The sequence below is a fragment of the Schistocerca serialis genome, chromosome 8, assembly GCF_023864345.2.
Source record: "Schistocerca serialis cubense isolate TAMUIC-IGC-003099 chromosome 8, iqSchSeri2.2, whole genome shotgun sequence".
NCBI classification, from domain to species: Eukaryota; Metazoa; Arthropoda; class Insecta; order Orthoptera; family Acrididae; genus Schistocerca; species Schistocerca serialis.
In genome coordinates, this window is record NC_064645.1 from 139,191,298 (window position 1) to 139,206,639 (window position 15,342).

General features: G+C 41.5%; 1 protein-coding gene across 1 annotated transcript in view; it reads right to left on the bottom strand.

Moving 5' to 3' along the window:
* LOC126416873 (cytochrome P450 4C1-like) overlaps positions 1 to 15,342 on the bottom strand; it is a 150,091-nt gene that overhangs the window by 22,402 nt on the left and 112,347 nt on the right. Inside the window, exon 4 of the mRNA XM_050084756.1 lies at positions 2,274 to 2,501. Coding sequence (XP_049940713.1) covers positions 2,274 to 2,501 — 228 coding nt within the window. The remainder of the gene's footprint in view (positions 1 to 2,273; positions 2,502 to 15,342) is intronic.

Below are 15,342 nucleotides of genomic sequence, written 5' to 3' on the forward strand. Positions count from 1 at the left end.
AGACTATTCCTTCTGGTTGTTGGGCTGTATTGCAGGCGACTGTCAGGCTGGTATCCAACCGCTATGTGGGGCGTCTCCAGACACGTCTTCTCTGATCATCGGGGCACAATTCAAAGTGTACTCATCGCTGAAGAAAATGCTACTCCAGGCAGTGAGATGTCAGGCCAAATTACAAATCTGGTGGAAGTCCCACTGGCTTTCCGTAACACTTGCAGGCAAAATAACACCCCACTGCATTCTTGATGCATAAAGCTGGAGATGGTAAAGACGTCCTCGATCCATCCGTCTTTTGCAGCGACACTTCTGGTGCCACTTGCAGAGGCTGCAGTCGATGTCCTATATGCTGGTTGGTACTGAGCAGTAATGAAGGACTCCTGTAATGACAATTTTGACTGTCGATATAGAAAATAAAATTCAAATACAAGTCCATTCATGAGTGATAACAGATCTAAAGTACACACAAATAGTCTCTCCTCGACGTTGCCTGTGATGCATCTACATGACGAAGCCCTCGATTTGTGGTAGGTGGTGAAGCAGGAAGTGCTGAGGATGAATTGCTTTGAGATTTTACCTGGCCCCCCAGAGTATACACTTTAGTGGCCGATTTATGCAGCAGGCAGATCAGCATCCATCATACTAGTGGTGAGGCAGGTCTGTAGTTCATCACCATATGGGTGGATGCATTAGTATGGCAGGTGGGTACCAGGTGCTGGTCCAATGTTCCATCATGAAAACAGACGTGTTAAATAGACAGTCATGCCAAAAATAATGCCTGTCAGCCCCCAAAGGCACGTGTGGGGCTTGGTTAGCGAAATTTGCTGAAGTAAGGAAGCGGCCTATTCGCACTACCAGCATGCAGTTGCTCCAGGACAGTGGATAGTGAGGTGGGATGTCCAGCACTCCAGAAACAGCACTGAGCATGATACTACAGCACAGTGGACACCGAGAGGCAGCATAGGCAGCCGAGATGACAGGCTCTCAGTGCGAGGTGCACTGAGCTGCTGTCCCCAGTGTAGTCTGTGGTGCCTCAAAGCAGTTACATGTTACCATGCAAGTGATTACAGATAGCAATAGTGTTTACTTCGACAGATGGTGACAGACAGGAAGAGCTGGATGACCTAGTCATGAAATCTAGACACTCAGAGTTGGTAGCTGACCACAGATGGAAGTTAACCAGCAGATGTCCCATCAGTTGGAAGCATTTAGACTCACCTTGGGCAGAAGGACTACAGCTACTGAAGGCAGACTCTGGTGGCAGTAATTTGCTAATGAGTGTTGTTTATAAAATTTGAATGATGGTAATGCTTTTTTAACATACTATAATGGAGCATACTAAAAAAGTGACGAATGAGGCACTTTCATTAAACGTGTTTTTCAGTCTTTGGGCTGAGTAATTCGAATGAAGAGATGAATAACCATATCTGGCCAAACAGGTTAACAGATGTGTGAACACATCCTTACAAAACTTTGCAGAATACAAGGGGAAAGTTCTCGTCCCCCACTCCTCCTCGGTGTGGACACTTAGATGCTAGCCTTCACATGAAGTACTCCACATCTAAGCCCCAAGTAAAGCATTTCAACATTACCTGGGAAAACATACACAAAATTTTGCTTGTGCACATGGAATTGGGGAGTTGTAGGTGACTGTTGTCTAATCTTTTCCATCTGGTTGCCATCTCAATAGCCTTCATGCATACTGACTGGCAACATGCTACTGTCTGCAGCATGCAGATTCATGTATCCTCATCAGAAGCCCATGCATGTTCTTCCATCATAGCCTTTCTACCACTGTTATGTCTGTCCCCAATAACAACAAATAAATCATGAAAAGTGACCCTCAAAGATTTTTATTAACATATTAGGCATAATGTAGTTTTCCTGTTTTAATTGTAGCGATATTTCACAGTTGCATTTTCTAAGGGAAACTGAAAAGCTGTGATCCAGACAGAACATTCTGAGCATAAAAATTACTGTAATGTAATCTCTCAATGAATCAGGCAACTAACACATCTAATCCCTTTAATTATTAAATCATGTGCAAATGGCACACTTACATACTTTTTTAAACTTAAAAACATAATTAAATTTCATATGCATGCTGCCTTAATTTTGCAAACGTTCTGTGATTAGAAACCTATCAAATACAATTTTTGATATCTGATTCTGTTCCCTAGTGGATAAGTACTTTACAATGATGACATCAATACTCAATGGTGTAACAACTGTAACAACTATAGAAAACGTATCTTCATGTCTAGAAAGAGGATACTCACTTCATCATAAATTTCCTTATCAGTAAATAGTGCTTTTGAATTATTTTCTTTAAGACAAGCCAGTAGTGATCTTTCATTGCCCTTTAAGCCACTGAGTTTTTTATTGGCTAAGAGGAAGCCATTGTCAATGATATATCTGCAAACATTATTAAATCTTGTCAGCACCCGACCCTCTGCAGTCATCCACCTCATCACATTGATCATTTTCCATGGATGGTACATCATTTCCTGTCAATGAAGATACAAGAGGTTTAGTATGAGGAAAGATCTATGAAAGTTGGCAACCACATTGTTCATAAGTTATCAATATACAAAAAAGCAAACAATTATAACTTGTGGAGAATTATAGCACTAATGATTTCAACATTGAAATTATTATAAGGAGTATAAAACATAACTGAAAATAATATTCTAATTGCGAGAGAATTATACAGTGATACACAATAAAGAAATATGGGCTTCTGCAAACAAATATATATTACAGAGGTTGTAAAACAGAAGTAATACTGTGAAAGATGACCCTATTTTTCCCCAGATTATAACACTACAGCAGCTTTCATTTTGGTTAGGCATGGATAACAGCAAGCAAGTTGTGATTTCTATTTCAATTAAGTGATATGTAGGCCTTACATCTGTATTTGAGGTGGATTGAAAATCAGTCATATTTACACCAACTGAATAGGTAAATTAAACAAAGTTTTGTATACTTCTGTAATATACCTATAATTATGCATTTGACTGTATTATCTACTTTTTTATATGTAACCATATTCAGTATAGCCTACAGGAATCTTTCTGCAGAATGTCACATAATGTACAATTGTTTTAAATAATTCTTGCTTTGAGTTAGTTGTGGTTGTTGGTTCATGAGTTTCTGTAAATTTTCCTAGTCAATGCTCCAGTCACAAACATAACAAATAATATTTACATCAAACACATGTCTGTAAGTGGGTATGTAAATTTACTGAAACTAGTGAGACTGCTACATATATACAATTTCGATGTTTTTGTGCGTATACAACCAAGATAAACCCAAGTGTAAAACTTTGCTAAAGTGCGTTAGTTACAACATATTTCATTAAAATTTGCCATTAAACTGTTATAATGAAATAAATATAATAACTAAGCCATTGTTATATAAAACTCATCTGAATATGTTTTTTAAAAACAAACTGATTGTAAGATTCTGTTTTGTGTAACATATTTTCTAAACTAATGTAGTAATATATTGATTTCTTATGCTCACTTTGTTGTAAGTTCCATCCTTCAAACAAACTCATCTTGACTGGCTGAAGTAATAATAAACAATGGATTTTGTGAAAAAATTTAAAAAGCAATATATAGGTTTTGTTAGTGTCTATTGACTTAAAACTTCTGCAATATACTTGTTTCTAATAGTTATAACTTACAACATTTGCGTTATGTTTGTCTTCACTTTATTTCATTTTTAATGTACAAATGTTAATTAATGTTACACTTCAGAAAAGAGTTCTAAACAAAAGGTTTACATTCAGAAAAATGTATCTGAGCTCTGTAATATCTTGTTTATCACATGGTTTGCATTGCCCCAAAATGCATATTACAATTTTTTATATAAATCAATCTAATATCTCTCTGTATGTATCACACTATATTTCCATAATGGTTAAATGAAGTATATTTATTGTTTGACATATCATTTTATTGATTCAGTGTTTATCAACACTGAAAATATCACACTTAACTATTTTAAAATCGTCAATGGTCACTTATGTATACAACTGGCTTCCTCTCTTTTTCCAACTATCTACGTTTTAAGCAATGTAATGATTTTAATTTTTAATTTTTATTAATCTACATTCATATATACAGTTCCTGTAAAGGCTTTGCCAATGAGTCTAGAACACCACAAGTAGAAAATTAGAAATGCAGAAATAACGATTTTTGTAGTTATTCGGTTTTTCAATTTCATAGCAGTTTGATTTCATCAGTTGTCAGTTTTGATTACATGATTACTTTTCCACAATTACTACTACAATATTTTACTATTTTCAGTCATCTGCATCTACATCTTTCACCTCGGATTTCTCCTATAGGAAAGCTAACTAGATCCTATACCTCTTTCCATTATACTGTAGCATGTCGCTGAATGGCAGTTACTGTGGACTGGCAGGTAGTATGAGCCATTTGTCGATCCTCGTGTTTCCCACAGAACAGTGGACTCATACACTGCTTGGAATAAAGTGCAGACATCACTCTGCCATTTGCTAGAACTTGTGTGATGCAACTGTAGAGTTTGTGTGACAAGGAAATTTTACTTCTTTTAGACTGTCAAGTTCGTGAACGATATCCTTTCCAACATCAATTCATACTTTTAAATGTAAGAAGTAATACTGTTATGAATATTTAAGCAGTGTAATGTAGATTGTATAGTAATAATTATATTCTGCTCACTCAAGCCTGTTTCTCTTTATGCCATGTTTTAATATGAACTGGCAATCGGGTAGTATGGACCAATCCTAAGTCGAATGGTGTGGCAACATAAGTAACTTTTTTCTCGTTTTTAGGGTATGATGTCAAGGTTCAAGAAAAAGTGTGCCAATACAGGCTGAGGGAAGTGGTCCAAGAATGCAATGACGCATGCAGTTTCAAGTGTTTTGGGAGACGAAATCAGCAGACATCTATGACAGCGCAGTTGAGGTTCTTCAAGTCAGCATTTGAAGAACATTAGGAGGAAAATCTTTTAGCACACTTCAGAGATTTTGGTTAGTGTCATAAGTTAATGTACAGGTTCAAGGATATAACAGAGAAAAGAAATTAGCAGGTAAAAGTTTGTATGGAACCTTTATGAAGGACTATGCAGAACTCTCTTAAGAATAATCCTGAGTCCACAAGTTTAATGCGCTGTCTCAGGTTGATTCGACCACAAGTGGAAAGGCATTTTAAGCAACTGTTTTTTTTCAGTATCTTCTCTCTTTGGTAACTAAAAAGACTAATTTTGTTTGTGAAGCACGAAAATATCTTTTATACTTAATAACCTGCGTTTTTTGTATGGCTCATAATATCCCAAACTTCATAACATATCGAATTGTAAGTTTTACAAAATCTGTTCTTACTGTGTGTTGTTGACGTTAGAAATCTTTTTTTTTTTTCACGTTTTACACTGAAATAAATCTTCAAGCAAAAGTTTTATGCAGCTCTATCTTATTTCAAAACAACAACAAAATTTTTGTACGACTTTTGCTTAAGGGGGCCACACTACCTGCCGTTCCTTTAGTTGAAAAAAAATCATTATGATCTCTCAACTGGAAACAAATATCAGTTTATTCCCCTATTAGCATGTGTAGGATTGGACTGTCTAGAGAGATTTGATAATCAAGAAAGCACTGAAAACCAACGAACAAGTAACATTCTACAAGATTGAGTGTGAGCTTCCAGAAAACAGAAAATGGTAGGGAACCTGGAAAGTGGTCTAGATAGAGAAGGACTCGGTGAAGTGAAATGGAAAGATCGTTAAGATCTCAAGTCAGATGAATATAGGACAAAATCAGGAGCGGCCAATCATGATATACTCACGTTCATCGTGAATGTGGAGGTAGGGGAGAAAGCGAATTACTAGGAAGAGTACAATGTTAGGATTATTCTCATCAGAATCAACAGTAAATCAACCCCAAGGTCATATCGCGAGGTGTTTTATAATCTTATCCATACAAGGTTTTACGTGGTGTGACACGTTTATGGCACATGTTACATGCTGTAAGTAAACTTCCATATTTGCTACATGCCCTTTATTAACGATACTGCCAACTTATGAGAATCAATCCGCCACATTCAGACAGTTGTCAGTCAAAATTACGTTTATGGAAAGGTCTAGTCATAATTACATGAAGTAATCAAAATTAAAATTAATGTCATAACCGTAAAATGTCTGCATGGGAATATAATTAACTTCAGCATGGACAATTGGAGTCATGCGGAAAAGGATAAACTACTGTCCTCCCATTCAGATAGACCACAGTAGCACAATTAACTGTGCCGCGCATTATTCATTGCATTGCACAATTTACTGTGTAGTAAAAATCACATATTGAAAAGTCTGGCCTGTGAGCCTGAAGGCGGGGTATAGATGCGTCTTACGGACACTTTGGACGTATTCCATGAATAGCTAGAAGAAGTACCCTGGTACAAAATTAAATTAGACTACATTTCCTAAAAAAAAAGGTCCCATTCACCTTATCTCTTGAAACAATACTTTGTGTGCAGATGGTGAGGAAATATCCTATCGAAAATCTCGAGCACCGTGTATGCACTGCAGCTTAAGTGGTTTTTGAAGGCCAATTTGCGATATTTTCCCTACTTGATGGGTCACCACTGTTCGTCTCGACTTCCTCTATATCGCTGTGGTACGTTGTAAACCATTGTTGTTCATGCCCCATATATTTTGAAAATGAAATGGAGCCTCATAAGCTTAGGCCTAAATATAGCCTGTGCATGAACTACAACAACCTATTGCAAACCCATGACCAGCAAGTACATTATTGCTAAAGTGAAACTCAAATTCTCATTAGCGGACAAAGAGGTTTACCATAAAGGCTGGTGTGCACGTAAATGAGGTGTTATAGATCCTAAAGCATCGTCAAACCTTATAGATGTCAGTTTGTTCGACAAACCTGAAATTAAACACCTATATGTGGATAGGGATCTGCAGGTCAACACATACCGCAAATATGTCAATACTCTCAGGAAAGATATGTGTAAGACGTCAACCATTCCTAATGCAATGAGGACCTATTTTTACTTATAACCTGACTATATTCTGCAAGAGACAAGGAACCGCAGCCCTGTATAGTTCAAGCAACTATACGCTGAAAATGAAAACACCTAAAGTTGTGGTCGTCGTACCAGACACATACAACACTGGTCAGTTATTATGAATTCGAACGTAAGAAGTTCGTTGGGAAATTGGAGTTGACCATGAACGTACGTAGTGTAAATGCAGTACACTGGCGGCTAAAAAACCGTAATACTAAAAAGTGATTACTGTAAAGCAATGAAATTTAGGGAATACACTTATCTGGGTAACATATTCAGGTGATAAATATTGCGGTATAACAGGTTAATTTAAGAGCGAGATAAGCCATTGCAAATGTGAAATGTTGGTACATTAATAACAGGTGTGACCACCAAAATGTCGAATGCAAACATGGATTGTGTTGTACAGCTGCCAGATGTCAGTTTGTGGGACAGAGTCCCATGTCTGTTGCACTTGGTCGCTTAATACAGGGAAGGTAATGCTGTTGGTCGATGACGCTGGAGTTGTCAAATAACGTCCCATATGTGCTCGACTGACAAGAGGAGGTCGCCAGTCGGGGCACGCCCATTTCGCCCAAATTGCGTGTGTAGAAGGAGGTGGGTCTCCACAGCACGTGCATTAAATATTTCGCCTGAGTGGGCCTTAGGAAAAGAGAAAATGCTCTCAAAAGTATTCCGACAGCACTATATACCTTATTCAGCGTTCTCTTTGTCATCAACGGCGTAGCGTAATAGTCAAGACAATTGCTTTCGAAACAGGCGACCTGAGATCAATACCAGATTTCTTCTCATTGTTATTTTATTTCGTTTCTTCAGATTGTTCAACTATTTACCGTAGAGCTTAAATAAATTCAAGCTTTCGAATCACATGTTTAACAGTCATATCGTAAATGACGTACAGAAAGGTTAGAAAATAAAATATTATTCTTATTATGTATATGACGCTAACAGACGTTACTCTGGCTGACCCCTTGAATCGCAAGCATCGCGTCAGCTATCAGATGGTAATGGATTTCTCACGAGTGTCGCGACTGTACGTATCAGACTGTGCTTCTATTGTCAGTTCACAACGATTCGTGGAGCTGTTGCGTATCGTCGCGCCAAAATCAAACATGGCAACCCAACAAAAAGTGCCTGTAACCTCGTAACGTTTGATGAAGATTCCAAAGCAAACTTCACCAGTGCTCTCTCCTACGCTTTTTCAATTTATGAAGAAAAGGGATGGTCACTGACAATCCTCCTTCGTCCTTCAGTCCTACAGTAACATCCTTTAATGACAAATAGAGTGCTGAATAAGATATATAGTGCTATCCGAAAAACTTTCGAGAGCATTTGGTCCTTTCCTAAGGCCCACTCAGGCGAAATATTTAAGGCACGTGATGTGGAGACCCACCTTCTTCTACACACACAATTTGGGCGGATTCGGCGTGTCCCGATTGGCGACCTCCCCTTGTGAGACAGATCTGTTGATCGCCACTGCAACATGTTGACACTCTGTAGAGCGCACTGGGTCACAACAGTCGTATATGAGCGAGCGTTATCCTGTTGGAAAATACGCCCTGGAATGCTGATCACAAACAACAGCACAACATGTCGGATGAACAGACTGACGTACAATTTTGCAGTCAGGGCGTGAGGGGTAACCACGACAGTGCTCCTGCTGACGTACATCCAGCATGTCGTAGCTCTGTTACACAACCTCGTTCCAACTCAGTGGGGTGTTAGTAATAGCGTCTTCGCCGTCTTAAAGGCATTCTTGACTAACATCGACTCATTAGGTCCTGTCTCAAACGTAACGAAATCACACTTCAGTTACAAAAAAATGGTTCAAATAGCGCTGAGCACTATGGGACTCAACATCTTAGGTCATAAGTCCCCTAGAACTTAGAACTACTTAAACCTAACTAACCTAAGGACATCACACACACTCATGCTCGAGGCAGGATTCGAACATGCGACCGTAGCAGTCCCGCGGTTCCGGACTGCAGCGCCAGAACCGCACGGCCACCCGGCCGGCTCACTTCAGTTACAGCGTGTATTTAAGGTAAACCCTATTTGTATCCTCATAGATCTGCCATTAGCGCCACTCTTATGCGATTGGTGCGAAATCTGAGTAGGCGAAATGTTTCAAATGGAGAAACACGCCTACCAACTTTCGTAAATTTCGCACAACACCATGGTGCTACAATTCTTCTTTTTTCTGTCAGGACATATCGTGGATAAATAGGCGAAGGGGGCATTACTGTTCGGTTAAGCTATTGCCAAAAGTCACTGGGAACAGGAACTGTAAAACGCCTAGGAGCACTGTTCAGAGAGATCTCAAGTCAAATGATCACATTAATGTGAGTGGAGAAAAAGTAAATGTCAGGCTGAAATTCACCCAAGAAGCTCAAGTAAATGCAATTCATCCACGAAAGGTGTTGGACTAAAGATAGTAGACGAGTTTCGTCAGGCGGGATGGCCTAGTAAACATGAGAGCGTTATGGACACACCCAACCAAGTCCAGTGGCACACGAAACGAGAGAGTCGTTGTGTTTCACGAAGAAACTTTCTGTCGAAATTCCGAGAGTACGTTGGAAGAAGAGTCGGAAACACTACTTCCTTCCTCACACGTAGCTCGAAATAATTACGACGATAAAATGAGACAAATTAAAAAAAAAAAAAAAAAAAAAGGGCTCTGAGAACTATGGGACTTAATTTCTGAGGTTATTAGTCTCCTAGAACTTAGAACTACTTCAACCTAACTAACCTAAGGACATCACACACATCCATGCCCGAGGCAGGATTCGAACATGCGACCGTAGCGGTCGCACGGTTCCACACTATTGTGCCTAGAACCGCTCGGCCACGCCGGCCGGCAGAGGAGTTTACAGACAGTCGTTGCTCCAACTGACCATTTGCGAAAGGAACAAGCAAATGAGATGGAAGAGCTTCATGACACACAGTAAGTAGCCCTATGTGTTAATGTAGGATTACATAGTCTTACACCATCCGTACTTGACGTCGGCATAGACGAGAAATCCAACGGCATGAGAGACAGTGGCAGTGCCACATGGGACGTGCAGGGTAACGTGATTTGCGCTCTCAGCACTCTCCAGTGCCTGCTCTCGGCTGTACCTGGTTCGCAAACCACACAGTTTGTTTGCCAAAAGGGTCCCACACAAATTTCGAATGTTGCCTCTGTTAAAACACACAGTTATTTCCTTGTCCATATGCTATACATGTTGTTTGTCTGTAGTCCACGTAAATAGTCCGCGTCCTTAGCTGAGTTAACGATGCGTTTGACTGCCATGCAGAGGGCACGGGTTCGATTTCCAGCCCGACAGGCGACTTTCTAAGCTTGGAGAGTGGGTGTTGTGTTGTCCTCATTATCGTTTCATTATGATCGACACGCAAGCTGTCCAGTGTAGCGTCAACTGAAAAGTCTTGCTACTCGGCGGCCAAACTACCCCAGGTGGGAACTCACGGCCATCAATGCCATACGATCATTTCATTTCTACATGAAGAACAGAATACCTAGAACGACTGGAGATAGGACATTCATAACCACAGGAGATGTTCATTACTACGTTCTGCAGAAAGAGTTAACATTTCAGTCACGTTGGTTCAGCATGCATCCTGTTTCCTAGTAGACATGGGGTCCATGTTCCATAGGTTTATGCCATCGAAGCGTGTAAGGCGCGATTGGCGTCCCGTGGCGTAGCCATACGTACTGCATTCACCTGGTTCCAAAGTTCATCTGTCGTGGTTGGTGGTGGCGGTGGTGGTGGTTAGTGTTTAACGTCCCGTCGACAACGAGGTCATTAGAGACGGAGCGCAAGCTCGGGTTACGGAAGGATGGGGAAGGAAATCGGCCGTGCCCTTTCAAAGGAACCATCCCAGCATTTGCCTGAAACGATTTAGGGAAATCACGGAAAACCTAAATCAGGATGGCCGGAGACGGGATTGAACCGTCGTCCTCCCGAATGCGAGTCCAGTGTGCTAACCACTGCGCCACCTCGCTCGGTGTCATGGTTGGCATCGGGTCACAGTACTGCACCTGTCATTCCACCATATCTCACCCATTTTCGATTGGCGAAAAGTCTGGTGATCTGGCGGCTAACGGCAAAAGGCTGACATACTGTGACACCAAGAAGCCTCGTTTCCGTGCAGCAACATGTGGTTGTGCATTGCCATGCTGAAAAATGGATCCTGGGATGTTGTACAGAAAGGATACGTCTAGGGGTCGCAGGATGTCATTCACGTAGATCACACTGGTCGTAGTGCCTTGCACACGCACCATCTGTGATTTGCAGCTGTATGCATTAGCCACCCCGCACCACAAGGCCTTGAGCTCACGCTGAATGTTTTGTGCGAATGACGTCACTGAGATGCTGCTCCCCCTGCCTGCGGCAACCAAAATGTGGTCATAATTTTCAATCATACAGAACGTGTATTCGTCTAAAGACACTATCTGATGCAATCCCTCCACCCAGTGATGTAGTTCCATACACCATTGCCGCCTCGCATGTTTCTACACATTTCTCAAAATAACTGCGAATTCCTAAGGGACCAAACTGCTGATGTCACCGGTCCCTAGACTTACACACTACTTTAAACTAACTTAAAATTACTTACGCTAAGGACAATATGCGCGCAGGAAGACTCGAGCCTCCGGTGAAAGAGGCCACGCAACCAGTGACATGGCGCCTCAAACCGCGTGACCACTCTGTGCAGCTGCACATTTGGCAAAGGTAGGTGGAGAAAGAACAACGTGCACATAACCCTTGCTGTAATAAACGGCGACGGACTATCACCCCTGATTGTGTATGATATGTTACACTGTCGCACCAGAGCCGAGGAGGACGCAATTCAGAATTTAGACCGGGGGGGGGGGGGGGGGGCAGCCTGACCAACCTCATCATTTTCTACTGTCTCCCATGAACATCGTGCACACACCCGTTGCACTGCCCAAACACTTCGTCCCACACGAGCAGCAATTTCCCAGAATAATGATCACATTCTCTCATGCTAAAATTGAACATCTTTCAAACTCACTGATTTAACGATATAGTTCGTGCATACGTCTGCGAGACATCCTGCTCATCTGCTCAAGTCACTTTTTTTCTCCTTTATTATAATTTCCATTCCCCATCAGGGGCGGGCTGGCAGCAGCATTAGCGCTGTTCTTCAGCCGAGAGACATAAATACACATGAAGACATTTAAAACAATATAAAGAAGAAAACATGGAGGAATATAGAAACAAAAAAGGCGGAACTTAGGAAAAGGAAGCATATAAACTGGTGACTAAATCGGAGACAAAAATCTAAAAAAGTATGTTACACAAAAAACATACACTAGATTAAAAGATACCAGGCAAAGTACGACCGGAGCATAAAAAGTCGTAGAACGATTAAAGCAGCCACGTGACAACAGTGTAGCACGAAACAATCGAGAACGATAAACAGATCTAGCACACAATTAAAACCACATCACTAGACGACACTGTATTACGGCACCGAAACACAACACTAACGCAGCACGAATAAAAACCTGGGAGGATCTGCCAGAGGGGGAGAGGGGGACAAGGGAAAATGGAAAGGGAAGCGAGGAGGAGGGCAGAGAAAGGGGGATGAGGTGGCGGGAGCGCCGAATGAGGGCTGGGGAGGGAAGGGACAGGAGAGGAAAACAGCCGAGGAGGGGGTGCTGGGACTCAGGGAGGGAAGGGGGAAAATCCGCTCTGGGAGAAGGTGCTCAAGTCACCTTCGATTTATAGCGACAAAGAGAGTCGCAGGCACATTTTATCGGTATGTGGTATTGCGTCGCGATATCGATGTCGACCTTGAACTGGCGTGCCGACGTGGCTCAAATTCTAGTCATTTCTGCAGAAGAAACTAGTGTACATGCCCAATGAATATGAACGTCCTATCTCTAGTCATTTAATGTGTTCTGTTTTTTTCTGGACATGAGTGTAAAAATTTCAGTACCCGTGTACAAGTTGTAAGACAAAAAGTAATACCAGTATTCCGCGCACAGCCAGTAAGGACATCAGATTGTAAAAGTTCATGAAATAAAACAAACTCATTCCTGAACGAAAACGCACTTACAGAAAATATTTCTACCAAAATAAGAAGAAAGACTTAAATTCTCATAGCAAATGCGAAGGTGGATAAAAGAAATTGCCTACAGAAAGACATGAACACACTGCGTATTACTTCGCATCTTGGCACCTGTGTCCACTATGCTACCCTGACTCTGTATGACATAGGATCTTGTATTTTATGTTACTATCTCCAGAAGGCTTTAACCAGTGGTATGTTATTAACTGACAATTAATTATAACGAATCCCACAAAGAAAAATGCGTTGTAGATGATTCTCCAGTGTGCAGTTGCCTTACGGCGGCATTCTTTCATTACACGCAATTTACAACACGAAAAGCCGGCCGAAGTGGCCGTGCGGTTAAAGGCGCTGCAGTCTGGAACCGCAAGACCGCTACGGTCGCAGGTTCGTATCCTGCCTCGGGCATGGATGTTTGTGATGTCCTTAGTTTAGTTAGGTTTAGCTAGTTCTAAGTTCTAAGGAACTAATGACCTCAGCAGTTGAGTTCCATAGTGCTCAGAGCCATTTGACCCATTTTTTGACAACACGAAAACAGCTAAACATGAAAAAATTTTAACCAACCTATGACGTTTCCTGTCATTTTATTACAACAAATCGTTCCAATAAGGACGTGTTTACGAGGAATCGTCAATGTGCTATTGCTCTGAATCAGTATATATTCATAAGACGTAAGTTACAATTTAAAACCAACCTAGTATGGGCTTTAGTGTTGTAAGAGGTCCATGACTGAGGAATTTATTGTTAGCACACTCGAGCAGATGTAATTTCGATGGATTGCTCACGTGCTGACTGCAATATGTAAGCTGTAAGGGAATCTCAGACCAGAGAGCAGTGTTGGCTGCAGTAAGATCAGTGTCAGTAGGAGTAAGTAGTAGCTAGCAGTCTGGTGTATGGAGTTGGCTGGGCCGGTCGTGGGGAGCGATGGCGGTGCCTCAGGCTGAGGTGTACAAATTCCCCTTGCAGCCTGCTTGCCCCTAGCACCTCTGCAACCATTCATGCAGGTCAGCCTGCCGCGATGTAAACACAAGAGTGCGCGTGTACTGAGGCATAGTGGGCAATGCGGGCGATACGGGCTCCCGCAAGCCCGGGCTACCTGGGTTCCCGCAAGCCTGCCAAGCTTCACGGGACCCGCTCAGCTTGCTGCGCCTGACAACAGGTTGCGCTGTCAAGCTACCGTGACTAGAGTAGCCAGGTAGTTAGCCTGCAGTTCATTTATCGCAACGGTGGAGGCAGCACAATGAATAGGTCGAACTTTAGTGAGATTGAAAAAAAATTGACAACTGGCGAATACATGCTGGTAACGAAACAGAGCACAAGTGCCGCATGGGAAACGTTTTCGTGTGTTTATGAGGCCGCTTCAAATAAATCGGTAGGTGTGTCTCAATGCAAACTATGTAAAAAGCTCTTAAGTACTTATTTGGGAACCTCGAGTATGTTACGACATGTGTGCAAATTTGACAAGCAGTTCCCTCATTCCGTAAATATCTTGAAAGAGGACAAAGATTTAGTGGCCGAAAAGTGCGTCGAAATGTGTGCTAAGGACCTGAGACCATTTAGCAGTATAGAGGGAGAAGGATTTCTTAATTTAGGGCAGACACTGATCGACATAGGTAAAAAATATGGCTAAGTTGATATTAAAAATGTTATGCCTTCCCGAGTGACAGTAGCTAGGAAAGTTCAAACCTTAGCTGATAAAGTGCGCAGCAAAATGCTCCCAGATATAGTGCATGCGATTCGTTCTGGTATATGTGCCAGTACAATTGATCTATGGACAGACAATTACAAAGGGGTGCATTACATGTCCGTGACAATGCATTACATAAATTCAGACTGGCGTTTGAATAAATATGTACTAATGTGCTCTGCGTTTCCTGACTGCCCAAAAACTGGCTCGAATATTCGAAACGAGTTGGAAGATGGCTTAGAAACTATGGGTGTTTCTCGTGAAGACATTGCCAAAATTACGTTTGTCACAGACCAGGGCAGTAACATTGTCAAAGCTCTCGAAGTATATCAGCGTCTTCCATGCATGGCTCATAGTACAAACACAGTCTTGAAACATGTTCTGAGCGAACAGTTTTTGAAAGAAAATGTTCCAAATATATTAGCCATTCTTAATACAGTGCGGGCTACGGTTTCGTACTTCAAGAGAAGAGGTCTCTGTGTGAGACTGAAC